General features: G+C 41.1%; 1 protein-coding gene across 13 annotated transcripts in view; it reads right to left on the bottom strand.

Annotated features, from left to right (window-relative positions):
* SIK3 (SIK family kinase 3) overlaps positions 1-27,012 on the bottom strand; it is a 252,127-nt gene that overhangs the window by 31,298 nt on the left and 193,817 nt on the right. For 11 of the 13 annotated variants that reach the window (XR_010147689.1, XR_010147688.1, XR_008538156.2 and 8 more), the window contains 3 exons: positions 20,829-20,953; positions 19,889-20,012; positions 248-366 (listed from right to left, as the gene is read on the bottom strand). Coding sequence is in view for 10 of the 13 variants with exons in the window: in XM_016922035.4 (XP_016777524.3) it covers positions 248-366; positions 19,889-20,012; positions 20,829-20,953 (368 nt within the window). In the remaining 3 variants the exon portion in view is untranslated. Of the gene's footprint in view, positions 1-247; positions 367-15,058; positions 17,297-19,888; positions 20,013-20,828; positions 20,954-27,012 lie in introns of those variants that run through there. The other 2 variants (XM_054662724.2, XM_063784550.1) reach the window with 2 other exon arrangements.

Genomic DNA, 27,012 nt, shown 5'->3' on the forward strand with positions numbered 1-27,012 from the left:
TGTGCTATCTCAAAAGCCAAAAACAGACGATAATTTGGGGACACATGGTAGGGAACCATGATCACTATTCTCCAGCAGTTTAACTGGTTTTACATTCCTTCTCGCTTGCTTCACGTGCTGCTTTAGTGTTACATAATAGTTCGTTCCCAGTGTCCGCCTTTCAGGTTATGGCCTGATTACAATCACATGCAAAGGAGGCTGCAGCAGCTTTCAGAGGAGTCCCCTGCAGCAGCGGTTCCCAGCTCACCCTGTCAAAGTTGGGATCGGCGTCCCCTAGCTTCATCCACTTGTGCTTGCAGATCTGCTCCATGGAGAGGCGCTTATTGGGATCTAACACCAACATATGGCGGATCAAATGCTCACATTCTGCAATGGACAAACAGCCTGCCTTCAGTCTCTGGTGAGGGGAGGCACCAGGGGAGTAGAGGAACCAGGGGCAAAGCCAGCAGGGAGGCTATCCAACTCCCTGCTTCTAATTTTGTCTCTCTTGCTCTTTGATCCTTACCTATTCTGTTGCTTATGCCACCAGAAGGGGCTAAGCAAAGGCAGAGAGAGGTGGAGAAAAAGAAACTCAAGTGTGGTAGTCTGGTTGTTGCCTTCACCAAAAGGCTGACCAGAAAAGGTCTGGGGATAATCCATGGATTTCATTTATTTATATTATGTATATGGCCCCATTTAACACAAGTAATGAAGAGTAGAATGGCCTCTAAAGAGATTCAGTATCTTACAAGGTTCTCAAAATATTCAGTTCTATCCTCCTAAATGTACCACCATGCGCATACTAATGCTTTTGGCTTAGGTGTGCAATACCCTTCTTCAAAACTCAGGGAACTTGAATTTAGGTGTGTGGGGAGAGAGCCACAGGCTACTTCTCTCCTATGCCCTGGGATTCAGCTAGCCTTATTTATCATTTTCTTCTCAATGTTATTTAAATAGTCATAGGTATTTAAAACTGGGCTGTGAGCTACAGATATTCAGATCTATAGAAATTTTTCTCTGGGAGCTCGTATTACAGATTATATTGCAGAAAGAACAATGGATTCAAAATCAAGAAATGTATATTCTGATTTCAAAACCACCCTCTATTTCTAAGTTTTCTCATCTATAAAATGTGGCTACTGAGGGTGATGAGAGTAATAGTTGTGATGAAGGCAGTGATGATGATACCAAAACAGCACTATTGATGCATCTTCTGAGCATTTTACAATTATTATTTCCTCATTTAATCTACAAAGCAATCCTAGGAGGAATGTACTATCATTGTTCCCATTTTAGGAATAGCAAAAAACCAGGCACAGGGAGGTAAAGAAACTTGTCAAGGTCACATGGCTATTAAGTCAAACCAGACAGCCTGACTCTTCACCTGGTTCTCTTAACCACAATGCTACCCTGCCCCTGTGGTGCAGAGTTGTTGGGGGATCCAAATCCCCCAACACTAATTCAGCACTGAACCATTAATTCAACATCTTTATCCAAGCCACCATTTCTGACTTACACGCTGCAAAAGTCTCCTACCCGGTCTTTCTGCTTCCATTCTTTCTCCATTACAATCTGTTTTCTATAGAGAGGCAAAAGGAATTTTTCCAAAGCATAAATTTGGGCATATCACCACTTTGCCTGTAACTCTCCAATCTCTTCCCATAACCCTCAGAATGAAATCTAAAGTCCTGGGCCTACAAGGCTCCTACTTCTCTCTCTCCCTTTTTTTTTTTTTTTTACATAGAGTCTCGCTCTGTCACCCAGGCTGTGGAGTGCAGTGGTGCGATCTCGGCTCACTGCAACCTCCGCCTCCTGGGTTCACGTGATTCTCCTGCCTCAGCTTCTCCAGCAGCTGGGATTACAGGCCTGTGCCACCACGCCCAGCTAATTTTTGCATCTTTAATAGAGGCGAGGTTTCACCATGTTGGCCAGGCTGGTCTCGAACAACTGACCTCAAGTGATCCGCCTGCCTCAGCCTCCCAAAGTGCTGGGATTACAGGCGTGAGCCACCGCGCTTGGCCCCCTACTTCCCTCTCTGACCTGGTTTCCTGCCACTATGCACATTTCTAGTTTTTGCACATGTTTAACACACTCTCATCCAATGGCCTTTACATGTGTTTTTTTGTTTGTTTTTTCCTTTAGCGGAAATGGCCATTCCTCAGATCTTCATATGATTGGCTCCTTGTCATTCAGGTAAGAGTTTAAACGTCACTTCCTCAGAAAGCTCTTCTTTAACCATCTATTCTAAGATGGGCCTCCAGTCACTCTCTATTACATCACATTCGTTGTCTTCACGCAAATGATTTCTTTGGGAAACCATCTTGTTTATGTATTTACTTATTGTCTGATTCCTCCACTGCAATGCAAGGCCCATGTCTTTCTTTCTGTTGTACCCAGTATCAACTCTCCAGTACCTAAAATGGTTATTATATCTAGACACTTAGGAGCTGCATAAATATCTACTGAATATGTAAATAAATATTTGTTGAGTATTTAATCAAATGAGATTATAACTGTGAAAATTTTTTTAAAATAAAATTTTCTATAGGTTTTTAAATTTTCTGCTTCTATTTAATCACAACCGTCCTGAAAACAAAACTGGTCAGTGAAAATAACAACAACAGTAAGACATTATTACAAAAAACTACTTTTGATATACCAAGCACTGTGCTTACCAACTTTATTACATTTAACCTTCACAACAACCTTAACTTAGAGACTATAATTAGCTCCACTTATAAATGAAGAAGAAACAAGATTTTGAAAGTTAACATATTCAACATGGCAAAGAAATGGTAAAGTTGGGACTTCTAAGCTGTGCTCTTGACTACCTTATTATACATCTCCACATGGATATAAATTGATCTACTTTTCTAGGGTGAATTCAACTCTTCAATTTCTATACCATTTGGCAAACACCATTCTATATTACTGTTGTGAAAAGAATACTACAAGTAACTAAGATAAATTACTCTTAATTTTTAATTTACTCTAACTTCAAAAGATAATACAACAAAGTTCCTATATCAAAATGATTTCTTACATCAGGCATCAATTTGTTGTTGCTTTACAATTAAAACTATATTCAAATGCAGTGTACATCTCAAAGACTTCTACATTCCTATAGAATAAAGTAAATGCCATCTACAACAGTACGCTTTATTAAAATTACATTTCCAGAGTAGTAAGGCTAGAGCCACAACTGTAGCAGCACCTGTATAGATTATAAATGTCATTGACACATATGTTTATGGTTTGCAGTTACTTAAGAGGACAAAAGTGTTCTTAATTTAGGAAGTTGTTAAAGACTCCTGTGTAGGGAGAAGGCTAGGACCAAACTGTTGTTAAGGCCTCTAGATGGCACTCTCCTGTTTTCCTCTGGTCTCCACACACAATTTAGTGCATAAGATGACCAAAGCTGAATGGTGTTCAGTTACAGGCTTGCTTTAAAACAGATTTTTTCCAAGGCAATTTCCTTAAAAGCAAACAACAATAACAACACCACCACCACACACACAACCAAACCAAAAACACTACCATAATAATTCCTAATTAGAAGATATATCTAGTTCAATTTCAGGATCTTGAAACCTCTATTCAGTCATCCTTAACCATTATTTGGCCTCAGATGCCTTGAAAATTCTCCAAAAAAAAAAAAAAAAATCTGCACAAGAATTTATACACAAGACCTTGCATGTAACTTTAGACTACTCAACGATGTCCTATGAAGCTTGCATAGATCCCCCAGACCCTGGTGTCTACAGGCCCCAGATTAAGAACCAAAACAATTCTTGGTTACAGTGTCAAGGGCAAGAGCTTTTTAATCTTGACTATCCTACATAATATCGAACGTGCCAAGGAACAGAAATTTAACATTTTTCATATGTGGCGCAGATGGAAAATATGACAAAATGCAGAAAGCTAGAGTATCATCATCAATTCATATTTCCTAAGTGTCATGTAGTTCATGAAATTAAATTCAGATGAGATTTGAAGACACCATTCTACATAAAACATGGAAACAGGGTGAAAACGAGGGGAATAGATGCTCTCAAACCTAAGAACACAATCACCCACAGGACATTCAATTTACAAGCATGGAAAGATGGAGCCCTCACATTAAACAAAACATCAACTTTTCCAGATACCAAGAACTACTCTATTTTATTGTCTAAAAGGTCCCTGTTGGCCAGGCATGGTGGCTCACGTCTGTAATCCCAGCACTTTGGGAAGCTGAGGTGGGCAGATTGCTTGAGGTTAGGAGTTCGAGACCAGCCTGGCCAACATGGCAAAACCCTGTTTCTACTAAAAATACAAAAATTAGCCAGGTGTGGTGGTACACACCTGTAATCCCAGCTACCCGGGAGGCTGAGGTAGGAGAATGGCGTGAACCTGGGAGGCGGAGCTTGCAGTGAGCCGAGATCGCACCACTGCACTCCAGCCTGGGCAACAGAGCGAGACTCCGTCTCTAAAAAAATAAACAAATAAAATAAATAAATAAATAAAAAATAAAAGGGCCCCATTATTTGCTCCCACCCAAAAGGCAGGGCCTCTGATGCTAAATGAAACTGAACCACTTTGGGCAATGCAAGAATATGCTCCTCTGCTTGTGTGTGCCAGAGAAGCAGCTTCCCTTCAGAGCTGCTTTCATCTGCTCCATGCAAGACGCCAAGCAGTCTCCGCAGTGAGAGTCACAGTGGGCCCATGAAACCTGATCTGCCAACAGAACGTTAACTAGAGGATGTTCAGCACAGGCCTTGCCCTGCTGCGCTGCCAGGCATTTGGACGACTTTGTGGGGAGAGAGCTGCTGTATGGGCAGGGTCCTAAAATGAGAATTAAGTTGACATTGCCAGTGTGAGTCCATATCTGTGAAAGCAACATTTTTTTTCTTTTTTTTTTTTTGTCCTTGATAATAAACAAATTTCTCTAAGTGGTTACAACAAACCAAAACAATTCTTGGGAGATAAGTCTTCTCCATAAGCCATGTGGATTTGACTGAAAATATTAATGTCCCTTTGGCATACTGAGAGAGCAAAAATGAGAGAAAGATACATAGAAAAGAGTAAAAAAAATAGGGAAGAAGAGAATGAAAGACTAATAGAGCAATTCATTCAACAATATTATTTAATCATTACTAACATTTATTGACCATTTACACATGATAGGCAAAGTGCTAAACCCTTTAAGTTAATTTAAGCATCTACTTCACAAACCAACCCAATACTATTATCTCAATTTTATAGACAAAGAGAATTTAAAATCAGAGAAGTTGAGAAACTTGATCAGATAATAAGAGGCCAAAGCAGGATACAAATTCTGGTCAGTCTTACTCCAGGGAGCTCTTAACCTACATGGTACCTAAAATAAACACATTATTGGTATTCTGGGTTATGAAAACAAACCAAAACAATTCTCTCCTCTGGCAGATCAGATGCCATGTCATCTCCACAGGTTCCATCATGACAGAATCACCCACAAGCTAGGTTAGTACAAAATGGGCCAGGCAAATAGATGGTGCAAAGACCAAGAACTAGCTTTAAGGGGAGACGGCAAGTTGGATGGATTAATGAGGCAGGGACATGAGAACACTAAATGGGGAGCGTTGTCTTATTCATAATTTTGCTGGTGAGAATTAAATACACTGTGGTAGAGCAAACTTATTTATATACTCTAGTTGTTGCAAGGTGATGCAGACTATGATGGAAGGCTTGAAACAGAAGGCTTCCCCAATCAAGGATCAAAGATAAGAGGAGATAGGTAAAAATTTAGGGAACCAGATCATCAGACTCTTCAGGCTGATCCTATGAAGGAGGGAAAGCCATTTGTCCCTGAAACCCTGCATGTGACACCAAAGAACAGAACATGGCAAAACAATCCTTTCCAGCTCTGTGGTGAGCAATGGCATAGAAGAAACTGAGTCATGGATTCTTTCTGACCACATAAAGCTGCTTTGAGCTGGTGGAAACAGAAGACATCTGTGTACCAGAAGGCACAGAAAGGCCTTCCTGCAAGCAAGAAAGTGCATGCTGCTTACAGGTGCTCAGAAGAAGGGGATGATCTAGTTTCTTATGTACTTGGTCCAGTCAATGGTAGGTGTGTTCAAAGGTAATTCTAAAGCACCCAGCCCAAGAGTTCTATATTTTCAATAATTTAAACAAACTTCTTAAAAATGTTTACTTCTTAGTAATGAATTGCTTCTGGCACAATTCTCACTTCAAAGAGGGTTCTATTTTTTCTAAATTTCAAAATCTAAAAAGGAAACAAAAATAAATTGGCAATTAAATCTCTGAAACATGTTTCTATGGAAAATGAATTACTTGACAAAAACCTTTTAAAAGTTAAATGACATTAAAGTCTTAAAGTTTTCAGAACAAGGATGCTATGCAATACACTGCTTGATGCTGTTATCCACTCACTTTGTCCAGCTCGGGTACCAGCCCTGGGGGAGAAGTGATGCTATTATAGCAAACAGAACAAGACCAATGGATGGCCTGCAACAGCAATCTCAGGATGGAGCCACATGGCTTTGATAAGAGTCTATCCCTGTATTTTAGATGTTCTGGATTTAAAAAATGTTTGTCTCAGAGCACCTCTTTAATGCTGCCTGCCTTTTCCTAAAAGACAAACTGCACACAAAACATGTGTTTTTCCTCATGAAAAGAAAATAAAGTCTGTTATAATGTCCTGATCTTGTTATAACATGGACAGAACAGTGTGACTATCTTGCAGTGCTATGATCCCTGCAGAAATAATTAAAAAGTAAATCAATAAGAAACCAGGGGTGTTTTCTGCCAAGATACCTTCTTTTGCTAAGAAGCCAGCCAGAGTTAGGAATCTTCACTCTGCTTGTGGACTAAGCCCTAAAAATGATGTTTTGTTAATACGCTCAAGAAACACTGTCAATGTCAACTGCCAGCTAAGATCAAACCTATTTATTTAACATAGTCACTATTTAAAAATGTAAACAAACAGACAAATGGTCCTCAAAATAAGACATTTGGGCCCGGCATGGTGGCTCACGCCTATAATCCCAGCACTCTGGGAGCCCGAGACAGGCAGATCACTTGAGGCCAGGAGTTCAAGACCAGCCTGGCCAACATGGTGAAACACAGTCTACTAAAAATACAAAAATTAGCCAGGCATGGTGGCGTGTGCCTGTAATTCCAGCTACTCAGGAGGCTGAGGCAGGAGAATCACTTGAACCCGGGAGGCAGAGGTTGCAGTGAGCCGAGATTGTGCCGCTGCATTCCAGCCTGGGTGACAGAGTGAGATTCTGTCTTAAAAAAAAAAAATGACATTTGTATATATAAATAACATACAGTAAATGTGCTAACCTATAGATACATTCAGAGATTGTATAAATGTTAACTATAATAATACAAAATACAGGGATTTTGTTGTTGCACTGAAATTTTGTTATTTTGGGTACTGCTAGAACAATGGTGTTATAAGGATTGGAATGCTTTTATTCTATACATTAAATTTTGACATATTACTGCTATAATAGAAATAAACATTTCTAAATACCAAGTTAAAGGACTAGTTATTTATTTTTAATTTATTTTGAAATGGAGTCTCATTCTGTTGGCCAGGCTGGGTGCAATCATAGCTCACTGTAGCCTCGAACCCCTGGGCTCAAGTGATCCTCCTGCCTCAGCTTCTCCAGTAGCTGAGACTACAGGCACACACCACCACATCTGGCTTTTTTTTTTTTTTTTGATGGAGTCTCACTCTGTCGCCCAGGCTGGAGTGTAGCGGTGCGATCTTGGCTCACTGCAACCTCGCCTCCCGGGTTCAAACGATTATCCTGCCTCATAAACGATAATATGCCTCCTGAGTTGCTGGGACTACAGGTGCATGCCACCACGCCCAGCTAATTTTTTGTATTTTTAGTAGAGGTGGGGTTTCACCATGTCAGCCAGGATGGTCTTGATCTCCTGACCTCGTGATCTGCCCATCTCGGCCTCCCAAAGTGACATCTGGCTATTATTTTTATTTTTATTTTTTAGAGACAGGGTCTTGCTATGTTGCCCAGGCTGGCCACCTTGATCTCCTGGCCTCAAACAATCTTCCCATCTCAGCCTCCTGAGTTGTTGGGATTACAGGTGCATGCCACCAAGCCCGACAAGGATGTAGCCAATGCCACAGTTTTACACAAACAAAGAAAATACACAACCTTGGAACTTAACCTATGACAGCACTGACTGCAGTAAGATCCGACTCATAAAAAATAAGCATTGAGATTAGCTTCTCTTGACACAATGGCACTAAGAAAAAACTGTCATGTTTTGAAACATTTATTTTCAGTTGCTTGGGGGAAGAAAAATGGAAGTCCCACACTTCAGTAAAATTTCAAAAATGATATTCCAACAGTAAGATATCAGAAAAGAAAGTGGAGAATTATCCATTTAACTATAAATTCCAACCCTAGTGGTTTCTGCAAATTATTGTAATCAGAATATCCTGGAATAGAAATAAAGTTCTTTATATCTCTAAATTCTGTGAGACACTTTCAGTGACTGAACATAGAGGCCATAGGGAGATGGCTTGGAACAATTTCGCAAAGAGATGGAGCCCATAAGAAAAGTTTCTTTAGGAATCAATAAACATGCACTGAGAGGCTTTTCTCTTCAGTTTTACCAAGTTTATCAACCCGAGACAGACCACAAAGAAAAGGTTTTGACCCATGTATATCCATTTATTAGAAAAATAACACCTACTTCTTGAACTTCCTTACTTTCGATCAGTTTTTCTAGGTGGGCATGCTGCTGCCAGAATTAAAATTCAGAAATCAGGAAATCCTGGCCTAAAGGGTAGGGATGCCAAGATTTAGCTCTAGCCCAACCCTGAAAAGATCCTGGCTTGCTATACTGTTTTACAGGAGGCTGTCCATCTTGTGGTTTACATTCTAGTATCTTTTGACTCCTAGTATCAGTCATTACAGTTTAAGAAAATTCTGCCTCCGGGTCCAATACAGAGTTCCTGCTACTCGTTTTTCAGTAAGTAATCCCGATGCAGACAAAATATCCATTCTATGACTCTCTTGATTCTTGGAGTAACTTACTATGTATTTATTGAGAATGAAAATACAAACACATATGGTTAGATGGTCTCTGAAGCCAGACTGCCTGGGTTCAAATCTCAGCTTTGCCACTTACTAGATGTGCATCTTGGGCATGTTACTTAACCTTATCATGCCTCAGTTTTCTTATTTATCAAATAACCTCTCATACAGTTTACCTCATAAAACAGCTTACCTCAGACAGTTGTTCTGAACATTAAATAAGGTAATGCAACAGTGCCTGGTACATAGAAAGTGGTCAATAAATGTTGACTATTATCCATATCTCTGAAGTCCTTCCACTTGGAATGTCCTTCTTTTATTTTTCTATTTAGGGTTGCCATAAGCCAGGAGACAGCTGGTTTGAAAAGGCTAATAATAAATAAGGCAGTACCACTATTTATCTACTGGTTTTTAGTTATGTTAGGTCATGGGAATGAACACGGCTGGCCTGTTTCACTCTGAAGTAGTTCTTAACCTCTTTTCTGACATCAGCTGTGATTTCTACATTCACTGACATGAAAGCACTACATAGATTTTTCTCTCTGGCGGTGCAGTATGTCTCAAAAGGTATGAGAAAACTGCTTTGAGGACTCTGAGCCCCTCGGTATATGGAGACTGGTGGGTGAGCCAATTTAATCCCTTGCCCCATTGGTTCTAAACAAAGTGCTTTTAGCCAAGCAAGATGCTGTGTGGTTCTTGATGAGTAAGCCAATCAGAGCAGAGTTGTTTGCCTCTAAGTAGAAGCTTTTTGGCAGTAGCTGCAGGTTACATTCTCCATCAGAAGCATTATGTAAGCCTGGGTTTTGCGTTCCCAGTGATAAAATGCTCATGCAGTATTACAATTAATTAAGTCACAATGAAATCTAATCAATAAAGACTCAAAAATATTGTCCACAAGAGATCTCTATGCCCTCACTAACGCTGCAGTTTTTTCACTGTAAATTAATTTTCCTTCAGTTAAATAAACGATCTTAGTATGTCTGCTAGCAGGTGGTACAACAGGGGAATAGGGTAAACTAGGCTTTAAGTATGTTGTTAAAAAAAATATTGAATGAATCTGGTGCTCAAAAAATTTAAGTTATTTGCATCCATCGGTGGAAGGGCAGGTCAGAGGAAACATTTGCCAACACATGAAGCCAGGCCAGGTTTCACCTTCCACAACAGCTCAAGAAAACAGCAAGTTTCAACTTTTAATCCTTCTATAATTTAGACTCAGGGTTTTATCAAACTGCTCTTTGGGATGCTCTGAGAAGTTTAATCCAAAAACACTGGCCTGGATCAAACTTATTTTACTTAAGGCATAGGAAGCAAACTCTATAGTAGATCAAAACACCCTTTTACACCTAAAAGTCATTTGACTTGGTCACCTTCACAATAACTCATATAACAAAACTACATAAAACCATGGCTGGGCGTGATGGCTCACGCCTATGATCCCAGCATTTTGGGAGGCAGAGCCAGGCGGATTGCTTGAACCTAGGAGTTCAAGACCAGCCTGGGCAACATGATGAAAATCTTGTCTCTACACTAAAAAAAAAAAAAAGTATATAAAACCAAGTGGTTTGATGAATAAATAATTTAGATCATGTTAATAATGTAATACAAGAGTCTGGCAGGACACGGTGGCTCACGTCTGTAATCCCAGCACTTTGGGAAGCCAAGGCGGGCAGATCACTTGAGGCCAGGAGTTCAAGACCAGCCTGGCCAACATGACGAGACCCCGTCTCCACTAAAAATACAAAAATTAGCTGGGTGTGGTGGCACGCACCTGTAGTCCCAGCCACCCAGGAGGCTGAGGCAAGAGAATCACTTGAACCCAGGAGGCGGAAGTTGCCGTGAGCTGAGGTCGCACCACTGCACTCCAGCCTGGGCGGCAAAATCTGTCTCCCAAAAAAAAAAAAAAAACAAGAGTCTGATATAAGATTCCATAGTTAAGTAGTGATGATTCAGTTTTTCATTCAAAAACACTTACTGAATGCTTATGTCTTACCAGGGGCTGTCAGGTTTTATGGAAGATATTGAGTGTAAAACACAGCTCTGATAATCAAGAGGCTTACATTCTAGTGGGGAGAGGAGGAAGACACATACATAATTATAAAAACTAGGTGGTATACAATCAACCTAGCCTCAAATAAATCCTCTTTTAAATGTATACCACTGTCATTCCAACTTGAAAATATATGTCTTTAGTACATCTCAGGATGCCTATGAAAGGAAACTTGTGTCAAACAAACAACACCAGGCATAGAAATATCCACGAATTGTGAGGATACTTCATTCCACACATTACTGACAATAGAGAGCAGCTTAGAATTCTCGAGCTAACTATATCCATTTGCAGAGCATGGCCTCCCACACAGCTGTATGTAGCTACTCTGGAATTCAACTTGGCTAGAAGCAGCTACATGGTAGAGGCTTTGCCCTCCGGTCTTCCAAGTGATCATTTAGAACACTATACCAGCTCTGCTGGAGTTTCTAGATCCTTCAGGAAGAAAAACAGATAAACTCAGCTCAAGCCTACGACAACAGCTGAGAAAAGGAAGGATCTTGTGCATAAGGAATTCCCTCAACCACACTATCTCCTGTAATACAGCAATAGCAGCTGGCCTCACAGGCTGAAAAGCAGCCAGCACTCGCCTCCATCAGAAGACTATGCTCCACGTCTACTGAGATACAACTGTGCCCAGAAACATGAGGCGTAAGCAGAAAAAGACCTCTGGGACAGACTCTAAACTTCCTTCACCTGACACTTTCTGGTACTTGAAGGTTGTCTAAGCTAAGAAAAGCCTAAACAACCGATGAATTCATTTTCTGCTATGCCTTATCCTTTTGAAGTATTCTCTAATGGGCCTTGGGATTTAGGCCTATGACATTCAGCAATGCCAAGCACATGTATGTTACCAAGGGCCAGAGAGATCATATTGGTAATATAGCAAGTATCTACTGACTTCCTACCCTGGTTGTTTCTCATTCTCTGTACTAATCATACAAAAACTTTTATTGCTACTTAGGGAATTATTTAACTGGGATTAAAGAGCGACTACGTTTAGGATAATCCTGTTGGCTTTCTCTGAGTCTTGAAGCTTTCAGGTTAACTTACATCATATTACAAATAATAGTTCTAAGCAGTTAGACTGTTAGTTTACTTCTAAGCACTAATAGACAGTGTGGCTGACAGTATGCTTAGCTGTTTTCTAGGACCCCCTATCTGAAGCTGGCTCTGGGAAGGGTTCAGTAAGAATCTCTTGCCATGGTGTGAGGTGATGGGGGTGGAGGATAGAAGAGATCCAAGTTGCTCACAGGAAACACTGTGGACATTGGAAAAGTAAAGGAAGTGGTTTATCTTGCTCTTTTTGCAACAGTATGGTGTAGTAAAACAAACACTGAATTTGAATACTGACTTAGTTACTTATTACCTGTGTGGCTTTGGCAAGTTAACTCATTTCTCTAAACTTCAGCTTCCAAAACTTCATCAGCAAGATGATAAAATATGTGCTATTACCTATTCTAAAATATAGTTATGTAGCTCAAATTAGATTAAGTAAAAGAAAATAATTTAGGTTGCGTATGCTGGCTTCTGCCCATAATCCCAGCACTCTGGGAGGCCAAGGTGGGAGGATTGCTTGAGGCCAAGAGTTCAAGACCAGACTGGGCAATGTAGTGAGACTCATCTCTACAAAAAATCTTTTAAAAAATTGGCTTGGAATGGTGGCACAGGCCTATAGTCCTAGCTACTTTGGAGCCTGAGGTAGGAGGGTTGTTTGAACCCAGGAGTTTGAGGCTACAGTGAGCTATGGTCGTACCACTAGGCTCTAGCTTAGGTGACAGAGCAAGACCCTGTCGCCAAAAATATAAAAATATAAAAATTGAAATATTTTAAAAAATATATTGGCTGGGTGCAGTGGCTCACCCCTGTAATCCCAAAACTTTGGGAGGCCATGGTGGGCGGACTGCTTGAGTCCAGGAGTTCAAGACCAGCCTGGGCAACATAATAAGATCCCATCTCTACAAAAAACTACAAAAATTAGGTGGGCGTGGTGGCGTGCGCCTGTAGACCAAGCTACTCAGGAGGCTGAGGTGGGAGGATGGCTTGGGCCCAGGAGGCGGAGGCTGCAGTGAGCCAAGATCACGCCACTGCACTCCAGCCTGGGCGACAGAGATCCTGTCTCAAAAAATAAACCTATTAAAAAAGAAATTATTTTATAAACTCAAAAGCCCTAAACAAATGTAATTATTTGATATTACTACTGATATTATGATTTGGATAAGACTACTACTCTCCAGAGAGGCTTTTGGAATCAGTGTTCGAACAACCCTATGCATTAATTCATTCAACAAATATTTACTGAGTGCCTACTAGAACTCAGGCACCGTCCAAAGCCCTGGGAACATAACAGTAAACAAAAACCAAATGCTTATTATGGTCAAGTGGTGATGGGAGGTGAGGAGACAATAAAGTAAGTGCTATGAAGAAGAAGCAGAATTACAGAAAGAGAATGATGGGGGTAGCCAGGACAGGCCTCTCTGAGGGGACCTATGACTCCTCTCTGAGGGGAATGTATGTGTTTGGCAAGTCTGAGAAACAGCAAGGAAGGCCCTGTGACTGGAGCTCAGAACTGGAGGTGAACAGTAATAGGAAATGAGACCAAAGAAGGGGCAATGACAGCTGTGCCTTGTAGGCCATAGTAATAATGACTCCTTGAATTTTATTCTGAATGTAAACAAATGCCACTGGGGGTGGGGTGGTTCTGATTCAGATTTCATATTTACTAAGTCCTACTACACACCAGATCCTGTGGTAGGTTATTGACAGTTGTGAAAAAGACATGTTTCGTCTGTACTTTCACTAAGTTCAGTGTGGTGTGGAAGACATACAATGAAAGAAGTAGTTACAATATAAAACTTGGTAAGCACCACGATAAGAGAAAGTTTAGAGACATGAAGAGTGAATAGAAATTATCTAGATTCTTATTTCTATCCAATCTAATTTTTTTTTATTCTAAATTCTAGAATACAGGAGTGGGTGGAGTGGGGTGGGATAGGGAAGATGTATTTTCGGCAGTGGGAAATGCTCCAGAAAACAGAACTTGTTCAGGGAACGAGAAGAAAATTAGGGTGACTGGTGGGAGAGTGGGAGCTGGGGCTGAAGAGCTAGGCAGGAGTCAGGTTATAAAGGTATTTCTATGTCATTGTTTCTGAAATAGCAGATAGGAGATCAATTTAGTAAGTTGAAATCAGCATTTTTTAAAATGGAATAGAATAAAATATATTGAAATGCACTGTACATAGTAAGGTAAGTTTTGCTTTTTTAAAAAAATTGTTTGCTGGCTGGGCGCAGTGGCTCATGGAGGTCAAGGAGGGAGGATCGCTTAAAGTTAGGAATTCAAGACCAGCTTGGTCAACAGAGAGAGATTCCATCTCTATAAAAAATGTTTAAAAATTAGACGGGCATGATGGTGCTTGGTGCTTGCCTGTAGTCCCAGCTACTTGGGAGGCTGAGGTGGGAGGACTGCCTGAGCCCAGGAACTGGAGATTGCAGGAAGCTATGATCACATCACTGCACTCCAGCCTGGGTGACAGAGCGAGACTCCGTCTCAAAAAAAAGTCTTTTGTTTTCAGTCATGGTGGTATACGCCTCTAGTCTCAGCTACTTGGGAGACTGAGGCAGGAGGGTCACTTGAACCCAGGAGTTCAAGTTCAGTCTGGACAAAATAGCGAGACCCCATCTCTAAATCAAGCAAACAAAGCTTTTGTTCATTTGTATCTATATATGTGTGTTCTGGGTCACAGTATAAAATGTACTTTTTTCTTATCATAGCCAAAAATGTTTGTAAGCCAATGCTTTGCCACCTTATGGAGTAAACTTTACCTTAGAGGCAATGGTAAACCACTGAAAAGTTTCAGGCTAGAAAATGATATAATCAGATTTGTATGTTTAAGTAAGAGAGAGAGAAAGAGAGAGAAAATGTACGTGTATGTGTGTGTGTGGTATGTTTTATTTATGTTTGTGTTCTGGAAAGATTAGTCATGTAGCAAAGTTGACAATAGATTAGAGGGGGACAAGACTGGAGCCAGGAATCCATATAATTGGCTATTGTTTAATTGAGGCAAGGGAAGATGATAGTATGGTCTTAGAAGTGGCTACATGAATGGAGGGTTGAATTGACAGGATTTGGTAACTGATCAGCTGTGGCACTGGTGAGAGAGGAAACATCAAGGCTTGTGCTGGCCTTGGTCAGATGGTGATGCTATTCACTAAGGCAGCAAATACAGAATAGAGCAAATCTAGGGAGGGGGAAGTCAAGTTCATTTCTGAATCTGTCTCCATTGATCTGACTTCAATACATGAAAGTGAAGATAATGGTTAGCAAATACTTGGATATGTCGCCCTAGATCGAGAGGTCTGGGACAAAAAGTTAACTGAGGACTGATCACCACAGTGATCAGTGAAGCTACGGCAGTAAATAACATGGCTCCAGAAAGATGTTGTAAAGATGAAAAGATCTAAAGGATGAGCAGAGAAAAATAAGTCTGGTAGAGAAGATGGAGAAGGTGCTTCCAGAGGACAGGAGGAAAACTGGAGAATATGGCGTCTCAGAAGCAATGAGAAAAAGTGTTTTAAAATGTAATGAGTGACTCAACAATAAGAAAATAAAACAACCTGAAGTTAAAAACGACCAATAGACCTGAAGAGACACCTCAACAAAGATATATAGATGGCAAATAAGCATAAGAAAAGATGCTCATCCTCATACATCATTAGAGAATTAAAAATTAAAACAACAATGAAATATCACTATATATCTATTAGAGTGGCCAAAATCCAAAATGCTGACACCACCAAATGCTGACAAGGATGTGGCGCAGCAGAAGCTCTCACTCATTGCTGGCAGGAATGCAAAATAGCATAGCCACGTTGGAAGACAGTTTGGCAGTTTCCTACAAAACTATCCATGCTCTTACCATATGATCCAGGAATTGTGCTCCTTAGTGTTTAACCAAATGAATTAAAAATTTATGTCCACACAAAAACCTGCACAAAGATGTTACAGTAGCTTTATTCATAATTGTCAAAATTTGGAAGCAACCAAGTCATCCGTAGGTGAAAGGATAAAGGGTGGTACATCCAGGCAAGGAAATATTATTCAGTGCTAAAAAGAAACAGGCTCTCAAGCCATGAAGAAACATGGAGGAACCTTATTGCATATTACTATTTGAAAAACACCAATCTGAAAAGGCTGCATGCTGTATGTTTCTACCCATATGACATTCTGGAAAAGGAAAAACTTGTGGAGACAGTGAAAGGATCAGTAGTTGCAGGGGGTTAGGGAGAAATGGATAAACAGGCAGAGCACAGAGGATTTTGGGGGCAATGAAACAATTTTATATGTATTATAGTGGTGAATACATGTCACTATACATTTACCAAAACCCACAGAATGTGTAACACTGAGAGAAAACCCAAATGTAAGCTATGGACTTTGGGTGATAATGTGTCAATGCATGTTCATTGATTGTAACAAACATACCACTCTGGTGGGGCACATTGATTATGACAGGGGTCAGCAGGGGAGGGAGGTAGAACAGCACAGAGGGTACATGCAAACTGTGTACCTTCCACTCAATACTGCTGTGAATCTAAAGCTGCTCTAACATATAACTCTAAAGAGACAGGGCACAGTAGCTCACACCAACAGTCCCAGCACTTTGGGAGGCCAAGGCAGGCAGATCGCCTGAACTCAGGAGTTTGAGATCGGCCTGGACAACATGGCAAAACCCCATCTCTACCAAAAAAAAAAATTAGTCAGGCATAGTGGTGTGTGCCTGCAGCTCCAGCTACTTGGGAGGCTAAGGGAGGATCACTTGAGCCTGGGAGGTCCAGCTGCAGTGAGCCACGATCACACCACTGCATTCCAACCTGAGCAACAGAGCAAGACCCAGTCCCAAAAAAGGGAGGAAGGGAGGAAGGGAGGAAAGGAGAGAGGGAGGGAGGGGAAGGGTGAAGTGTTAATCACTGCTGGGCAGTGATTAAGAAAAAGACTAAGGATATGCAGTTGATCAATAACGAGATCACTGGTGACCCTGGCCAGAGCAATACTGGACCACTTCTCTGCTTCCTTTTATAGTAAACTGGAAAGAGCGTGTCTACTTCCTTTGTCTATTTTCCTTCTGTTCCTTTTTTGTTGCAACCACATGATTAAGCTTTTGCTCCTGTTCCTCTGCCAAAAGTGTACTTCAGAATCATTAATGATCTAGGAAGGCGAGGGTGTGGGGGGATAAAAAAGAAACAAAATCATTAATGATCTCCACATTTCTAAATGCAACATTCAGTTCTCAGTCCTCTTACCTGACTTGGCAGCAGCATTCACTCCCCACAGCTCCTCACTCCCTCCTCCCTCCTCCTGGGAACAGTCTCTTCACTTGTCTCCTAGGACAGCAGGCCCTCTGGCTTACCTCACCAGCAACTCTTATGATACCTCTTCACCTGCTTGTTCTCTAAATATCGGTATGTTCCAGAGTTTAATCCGTGGACCTCTTCTCTTCTCTGTAACCACTGCCTAAAAAGTGAGCTCACCTCATGGCTTTAACTATTATCTATACACTGGGGATTCCAAACATACATCCCCAACCCAGAATTCTCTCCTAAATGCGGCTGCCAATTCATATCTTAACTCTGATGTCTAATGTGCACCTCAAACATGACATGTCTAAAACATCTCTCCAAAATGTAAGTATTCTTCCCCAGTCATCCCCATCTCAGTTGGCAGTAAATCCATCCTTCCATTTGCTCAGGATAGAAACTCTGGAGTCTTTCTTTCATATCAAATCCAACACTAAATGTTATTGGAGCCAAACTACCTGGGTTCAAATTCTACTTCAGCCACTTGGTAGCAGTGTTATCTTGGGAAAATTGCCTAATCTCTCCTGGCTTCAGTTTTATCACCAGTAAAATGGAGACAATAATCTTGTGTATCTCATAGGGTTGTTAAAATAATGAAGTGAGTTAATGTTTGTGAAGTGCTTTGAACAGTGCCTGCCACACATGGTAGGTAGCATCTCTTGAATCTTATCACTTCTTACCATCTCCATCTCGACACCCCAGACTGGGAACCAGCCACCAACATCTCTTATCTGGACTATTGTAAAAGGCCGGGCGCGGTGGCTCACGCCTGTAATCCTAGCACTTTGGGAGGCCGAGACGGGCGGATCACGAGGTCAGGAGATCGAGACCATCTTGGCTAACACGGTGAAACCCCGTTTCTACTAAAATTACAAAAAATTAGCCGGGCGTGTTGGCGGGCGCCTGTAGTCCCAGCTACTTGGGAGGCTGAGGCAGGAGAATGGCGTGAACCCGGGAGGCGGAGCTTGCAGTGAGCCGAGATCGCGCCACTGCACTCCAACCTGGGAGACACAGCGAGACTCCGTCTCAAAAAAAAAAAAAAAAAAAAAAAGTCTCCTCCTAACTGGTGTCCCTCCTTCAGCCTTTGTACCTTTTAGCCTACCGGCAACATAGCAGCCAAAGTGATCTTTTTTAAACAAAAGTCACTGCAAAATTTTTCAATTTTTTTTGTATGTTTGAAATTTTTCATCATAAAATTTGGAAAAAATAAAACTCAGATTACATCACTCCTGTCAAAACCCTCCAATCCTGTATACTTCAGTCAGAGTAAAATCTAAAGTCTTTACATTAACTAGGCCCTAAAATTAAGCTCCCTCTTACCTCTCTGACCTCATCTCTCTTCCTCATCTCTCACCGCTCCTTCCTTCCAGGCACGCAGGCCTCCTTCCCGTACCTTCCCATGCAGCCATGCTCCATCCCCGCGGCCTCTGCGCTGACCCCTCAACAGCCAGGGGGTGCTCTTCCCCGGACTGCACAGCATTCACCCTCACCTTCTTTCAGGCTTTGCTGAAAGGTCACTTTCTCCATGAAGGGGTTTTCATGTAACTTACCAACCACTATCCTAACTCCTTCTCTATTTTATTTTTCCCACAGCATTTAGCACTATCTTCTACACTATGAAGTTATCAGTTCAAAGGAGACAAGTTAAATCTACTCCAAGGTTCACCTCTTTGTTCTAAAACGCAATTACCGTGGGCTTCTAATTTGTTGTCAACCCAGTGGACATATGTTCTTCCTTAAAATGAAAACAGATGATTAAGCAAAACTATATGACTTTTTGCGTTGTCTCTAAAATGTTCCCTTCTTATGTGCAAATAAATGGTGATAAAATACTGTTAATTCTGAGTATCTTGTATCTATTTTCGGTGTTAAATTTTTCCAAGACCTGCCTACCTTACTGCCCACTCGTTAAATAAAATTTTTTAAATTTGATTCTGGAGGACAAAGAGCACAGAAATAGGAAATGAAGCAGTAGCAAGACTAAGATGCAAAGCCTACTTTATCCTTGGCATTTAAAACCACATTGCAATGAGAACCCAATAAGTGGAAATATCCTGAAAAAGGGTAGGAAGACAGAAGTGAAACAAAAGCATTTATTGCATTACTGCTATGCCATGGGCCTACTGAGTCTTCATATACATTATCTCATTTAATCCTTACAGTAATAGCGGCCCTCACAAAACTCTCAGCCAATTTATAGATGAGGACACTAAAGCTGAGACAGACTTAGGGCCCAGATTCAAACCCAAGTAGGGCTCTCTGATGCCAAAACCTATATACTGTTTCTACAGAACCTTGCCTCCTGGAGGCATCAGGTCAGCAAGCTGGAGTTAAAAAAGGTTGTAAGTGGGCCATTTATACTCCATCACTCAATTCCTGGGATAACTGAGTGGGTCTAACTTTCATGAACCCATTCATAGCTGTGTGCTAGCGACTCCCTTACCTGTGGACATAAAAAATGGGATGCGGAACTTTCCACTCAGCACGCGGGCCCGCAGATTCTGCAGTGTGCTTCCATCAAACGGCAGGGCACCGCACACAAGCACGTAGAGGACAACTCCAAGGCTCTGCATCCCAAACAGAGAGGATGTACAATTAATCACATCAGGGGAAACAAAAAAGACTACTGTAGTGTGTGTATGCAGATGATGGTGAGTCATGCATACGATTATGGAACAAACTTTTTCTTCTATCTTAGAACAGTTAACAATCTTCTTTGCTTCTAGGCATTAATTCAGGGTAACATCCTGAATTTTTCTCAGTACTCATTCTCTGGGGATAAGGTAAGTGGCCACAGTAGAAATAATCTCTCTTCTTGGCAACGGCCCCCATCCAAGCTGGCCCTTGGGGTTCTTTTGCAAATGCAAAGGGGAAATTTGAAATCTGTGGCTCAGTCCACAAGGTAAGTATTGGAGGAAAGATTTTGCACGAGTAGGCCGGGTGCAGTGGCTCATGCCTATAATCCCAGCATTTGGGGAGGCCAAGGCGGGAGGATCACCTGAGGTCAGGAGTTTGAGACCAGCCTGGCCAACATGGTGAAACCCTGTCTCTATTAAAAATACAAAAAATTAGCCAAGTGTGGTGGCTTGTGCCTGTAATCCCAACTACTTGGGAGGCTGAGGCAGGAGAATCACTTGAACCTGGGAGGTGGAGGTTGCAGTGCGCCAAGATCATCCTGCTGCTCTCCAGCCTGGGCGACAGAGTGAGACTCTGTTTCAAAAAAAAAAAAAAAAAAGGCTTTGCACAGGAATTGGGACTTGAAAAGAACAGGTGACCAGGATCTCAATTCATGTTGCATCATTATGTATCCTTCAGGATGCGAATAGCTGTTATCAACCAAGGGTAGCTAATGCTGTGGGGTATAAGAGAAGGCAGTTACTTACCCAGATGTCCACTTTGGGCCCATCATATTCTTTTCCTTCAAAGAGTTCAGGTGCAGCATAGGGAGGGCTGCCACACCAGGTCTTCAGCAGCTGCCCAGGAGTGAAGAGGTTACTGAAACCAAAATCTAGAAAGGCAAATGGACATAATTCATATTATTGTAACCTTTTATTATAACTGAGCAAACACTAGTCTCTAGTCACTAAAGATTCCAAATCATTGTCTGAATATTAAATGCAAAAAGAGAACATTTAGAAACCACATAGCCAGACACTTAAAACAATAATAGTGAAACAGAGATATAGATGAGCTGAAATATAAAGATAAACATGATCAGTTTATGTCAGCAAAAATAGTACTGCTCCCTTCATAAACCTAGGCAGAATAAAGCGAGTGGTACTTGTTCCTTTAAGAATGCAAATGGGCCTGGGGGCAGTGGCTCATGCCTGTAATCCCATCACTTTGTGAGGCCGAAGTGGGCGGATCACGAGGTCAGGAGATCATTCTGACCAACATGGTGAAACCTCCTCTCTACCAACATACAAAAAATTAGCCGGGCGTGGTGGTGTGCGCCTGTAGTCCCAGGTACTCAGGAGGCTGAGGCAGGGGAATTGCTTGAACCTGAGAGGCAGAGATTACAGGGAGCCAAGATGGCGCCACTGCACTCCAGCCTGGGCGACAGAGCAAGACTCCGTCTCCAAAAAAAAAAAAAGAATGCAAATGAAACTGGATGATGTTAAGACCACATTAGAATCAGGAAACACATGTAAGCCTACTCAGCTGGACCCAGAATTTTTTTTTTTATTATACTTTAAGTTTTAGGGTACATGTGCACAATGTGCAGGTTAGTTACATATGTATACATGTGCCATGCTGGTGCGCTGCACCCACTAACTCGTCATCTAGCATTAGGTATATCTCCCAATGCTATCCCTCCCCACTCCCCCCGCCCCACAACAGTCCCCAGAGTGTGATGTTCCCCTTCCTGTGTCCATGTGTTCTCATTGTTCAATTCCCACCTATGAGTGAAAATATGCAGTGTTTGGTTTTTTGCTCTTGCGATAGTTTACTGAGAATGATGATTTCCAATTTCATCCATGTCCCTACAAAGGACATGAACTCATCATTTTCTATGGCTGCATAGTATTCCATGGTGTATATGTGCCACATTTTCTTAATCCAGTCTATCATTGTTGGACATTTGGGTTGGTTCCAAGTCTTTGCTATTGTGAATAGTGCCGCAATAAACATACATGCGCATGTGTCTTTATAGCAACATGATTTATAGTCCTTTGGGTATATACCCAGTAATGGGATGGCTGGGTCAAATGGTATTTCTAGTTCTAGATCCCTGAGGAATCACCACACTGACTTCCACAATGGTTGAACTAGTTTACAGTCCCACCAACAGTGTAAAAGTGTTCCTATTTCTCCACATCCTCTCCAGCACCTGTTGTTTCCTGACTTTTTAATGATTGCCATTCTAACTGGTGTGAGATGGTATCTCATTGTGGTTTTGATTTGCATTTCTCTGATGGCCAGTGATGGTGAGCATTTTTTCATGTGTTTTTTGGCTGCATAAATGTCTTCTTTTGAGAAGTGTCTGTTCATGTCCTTTGCCCACTTTTTGATGGTGTTGTTTTTTTCTTGTAAATTTGTTTGAGTTGATTGTAGATTCTGGATATTAGTCCTTTGTCAGATGAGTAGGTTGCGAAAATTTTCTCCCATTTTGTAGGTTGCCTGTTCACTCTGATGGTAGTTTCTTTTGCTGTGCAGAAGCTCTTTAGTTTAATTAGATCCCACTTGTCAATTTTGGCTTTTGTTGCCATTGCTTTTGGTGTTTTAGACATGAAGTCCTTGCCCATGCCTATGTCCTGAATGGTAATGCCTAGGTTTTCTTCTAGGGTTTTTATGGTTTTCGGTCTAATGTTTAGGTCTTTAATCCATCTTGAATTGATTTTTGTGTAAGGTGTAAGGAAGGGATCCAGTTTCAGCTTTCTACATATGGCTAGCCAGTTTTCCCAGCACCATTTATTAAATAGGGAATCCTTTCCCCATTGCTTGTTTTTCTCAGGTTTGTCAAAGATCAGATAGTTGTAGATATGCAGCGTTATTTCTGAGGGCTCTGTTCTGTTCCATTGATCTATATCTCTGTTTTGGTACCAGTACCATGCTGTTTTGGTTACTATAGCCTTGTAGTATAGTTCGAAGTCAGGTAGTGTGATGCCTCCAGCTTTGTTCTTTTGGCTTGGACCCAGAATTTTTATGTTATATTTACTTCTTATGACAAACACATCTATGACCATTTAAAAATTAGACAAAGTGACATTATTATAATTAAGTAGTTCATTCAAAAGGAAGAATATGCAACTTATTTACAAACTGAAGCAAGAATGCTTACATTTTAATTTTAACTCTCCTTGTGCTTCAATTTTCCTCCCTTCTTCTCTCCCTCTCCTACTTCTACAAGACGCAGCAGATGGGAGGTAGCAGGGATGAGTCTTCGGGAGCTACACTAAGACAATGAGCAAGGATGGCTGGCCAAAGGATTGAGTCTCTGGTGTAGAAATGCTTTTATTTATGTATGTGTACCCATGTGACAGGCTAGAAATCCCTCATGCCCCAGGGACACCATGCTCCCTGAAATCACAGCATCTGAAAATGTTAAGCACCCACCTATTCTCTGAAACCCATCCCTCTCTTTTCCAGTTTTACTCTTGTTGACAACTCTCCTTTTGCTATTTGCTTTCCTTCTTTCTACCTTCTACAGAAGGTGTTTTTCAGCAGGCTCTGCTGATTTTAACTGCCTCTCCTTGCTCTATGTTTTCTCAGGGCTAACTCTTTTAATCTCGCTACTTCTACCAGCATTTGATATAAATACCCCAAATTTATATGTCTGGCCCTGGTACCACTCTTAAGTTCCTGGCATGAATCCCCAATACTTGCTTGGGAAGAAACACCTCAAACCCACCATTTTCCAAAGTCATACCTGCGCTTTCAGTGCTTCTACCCTCATTAGTGACATCACCACCTGTGTTACTAGAAACACTGGAGTCATCTTCAAGTCCTTTCTCCCTCGTTTCCCATTTCAACCTGGTAATAAAACTCTTACTGCTTCAACTCCATGTGTCTTGACTCCACCTCCTCTTTTCTATTTCCATTTCTACCACTGCAGTTCATACTCTTATCATCCCTAGCTTGACTGATGCTATTGCTTACTTCCTATTTCATTTTCCCCTAAGCTATCCATTCATAGCACAAAGTTACACAAACCAGATCCTGTTACCTCCTCGCTCAAAAAACATGGGCTGGCTCCCTTCTACTTACAGAAGAGTCTTCATCTCAGCATTGTCATTTAAGGCCCTTCACAACCCAGCTCCATCCTATGTTTCCAATTTATCCCTGGCCATGCTAGCATCACTAGACCATTCACATCCTGTGTTTACATGCCTTCCATGTGCTATTTCCTCTCTGTACCATGCCTTTTCCTTTCTTTTCCATCTTTAAAGTATCACTCATTTTCAAGGCCCAGTCAAATATTACTTCCTGTATGAAGGCTTAACTGATTTCCACCAGAAAACACCATGTCAATGGCTTCCTCCTCCGTGCTTCCACAGCCTTTTGTTTACGCCTCTACATCCCATTACTGTTCTGTCATATACATATACATATATATTATTTATTTATTTATTTTTTGAGACAGAGTTTCACTCTTGTTGCCCAGGCTGGAGTGCAGTGGTGCAATCTTGGCTCACTGCAACCTCCACCTCCCAGGTTCAAGAGATTCTCCTGCCTAAGCCTCCCAAGTAGCTGGGATTACAGGCATGCATCACCATGCCTGGCTAATTTTTGTATTTTTAGTAGAGACGGGGTTTCTCCATGTTGGTCAGGCTGGTCTCGAACTCCCGACATCAGGTGATCAGCCCACCTCGGCCTCCCAAAGTGCTGGGATTACAGGCGTTAAGCCACTGCGCCCAGCCTCTGCCTTATATTATACTTAATTGTATTGTGTGTTTATACCCTCCATTAATTAGTAAATGGAGGAGATACCGTTTTATTTATCCTAGTCTCTACACAGTGGTTCTAATACATAGCAGAGACTCAAGAAAGGGTCACGAAATTAAACTGCAATAAAATAACTGGGCCAATCCTCTTGTCACCTCCTGACTACTGGAGACTTCTCAAACTGACAATGGCAGCTGGCCAGCAACGAGAGCCTCTGCCTCCTAGCTGTCCCTCCCAAGGTTCTAAAATTAACTTAATGATCATAAGGGGTGTGGCAGTCAGGACCACAAATAGAATCATTATAGCTTCTTCTGTGAGAAGATGAATACTCTCATTCATTAATGGAAATAAATAATACTTCTTCTGTGAAGTCCTCCTGGATCCCCTACAAGAAATGTCCCCTATCTACTCTGTCTGTACTTTCTTTCCCTTTATTATTTGAATACATAAATAATGTATTCTTCTAGCTCCTGAAAAACATCCTCTCTTGTAAAGATCTACCCTCTCTCTCTAGTTCCTTACCTTATTCTTCTCTCTTTCACAGTATCTAACAGTGTTTAACACAGTGGGCACTTAATGTTGACTATGAACAAAACTGCATTTAACGCTCTACCAACTAACCTGCAACTTTTGAAACACCTTAACTTTCACTTACAAATTAAAGTCTGCACACACTGGTCACTATTAAGATTTTTTTCTTAGGAGAGTGGGAACAGGTTGCTAAAAATCCCAACAACTGAGATTCAGCAAAGTTGACGTCTCTGGGAATTATCCAGAAGGAAGATCCTTAGGTTTGCAAAAATAAAAGACAGAAAAAAGATCCTTAGATTTGCAAAAAACCTTCACCAGGTCCTTTTCCATGATCAGCCTTCCTCTTCTCTCCAGTGCAGAGGAGAAATGCGAATGATTCTGTTCTGCCTGATGGATTCTGGCACTGGAATGACTGGATAACAAACTCTAGAAGAATCATGGCTAGAAGAATCATGGAGTTTTTTGTTTGTGTTTTCAATGGAGCATGCAACAGGCTAAGCAATGTATTTAAACCAGTTGAGTTTAAATTTGCCTATAAGCAGATAAAATGTACAGATTTCTCATTTTGAACCACTAATGTTTAGTAACCTTTCTAGCATGTTACTTTGCCAGGGAGGTGAAGGCACAAACCTAATAGTGTGAGCTTGTTATTTTATCTACCAAACAGGAAACTGTTACAAAGAAAACAATATCAAAGGGAACCAGCTTCAGCAATGTCTGCAGGCTTAGACTGCTAATAGTTATAAGGATTTTATATGAGAAATGAGTGTATGAGAATGAATGATATATTACAGCCAGACAACTAGAGAGAGCCACATCTGCAGAAGCACCTGCTTCCACTATGTTACATCCAAACAGCTGGCTTCAACAGCTAGACCCAATAACCAAATGCAAGATTTCTGTAAGATTCAACAACAACCAAATACTACTGGCTTGCTCTCATCTCCTATTATGCACCAAACAAAATCCTCTAGTCTCAGAAACCTGTCGAGAGGTCTTCTATAATCATTCCAAGTATTGTTACTCCCAACTCTAAGGTGTACATTCAAGCAAAATCTTGCTATTCCCTGCCTACAAGACACCTTTTACCCCCCAATTATGGGCAGATTCCTTTAATTACTGAGCCTGCGGTATCCTAATTCTTTCTTTAACGTACCAAACCTAACAGGATCTGATCCACTCTCCAATATACATATTATTATAAATTGACGGTTTCATTGAAAGCATATCGCTGTCTTCTCTTCCCTACCAGTGGCTCTTTACTAGTATTTCACATTAATCTTCACTATTGCTATGCATCTTGTAAGTTAAAATTCTGGCTAATTTGCTGCCCATTCAGCTATAACATAACTTATTTTCTGAACATTTAAATTATCCATGTGGGAAAGCCTCAAATTATTACCATGTACTAAATCTGGAAGTCATTTTGAAAATTCAGTGCCTTCCAATCAATACTTCTGGGACTGAGTAACTGGGATGGGAGAATACCTCCTCTTCATTCTCTTAGCTGCTTGCCTTTGGGGACATTTTGCTGCACATTTTAAGAGGACTGGAAAGAAAAATACAGTTAAAACAAACTAGTCTATTTTAGGTTCTGTTGATAGTTTAGTGATGTACTAGGGGAATGCTGGGGTGTGTGGTAGGAAATGG

This window comes from Pan troglodytes, chromosome 9 (genome assembly GCF_028858775.2).
Source record: "Pan troglodytes isolate AG18354 chromosome 9, NHGRI_mPanTro3-v2.0_pri, whole genome shotgun sequence".
NCBI lineage: Eukaryota > Metazoa > Chordata > Mammalia > Primates > Hominidae > Pan > Pan troglodytes.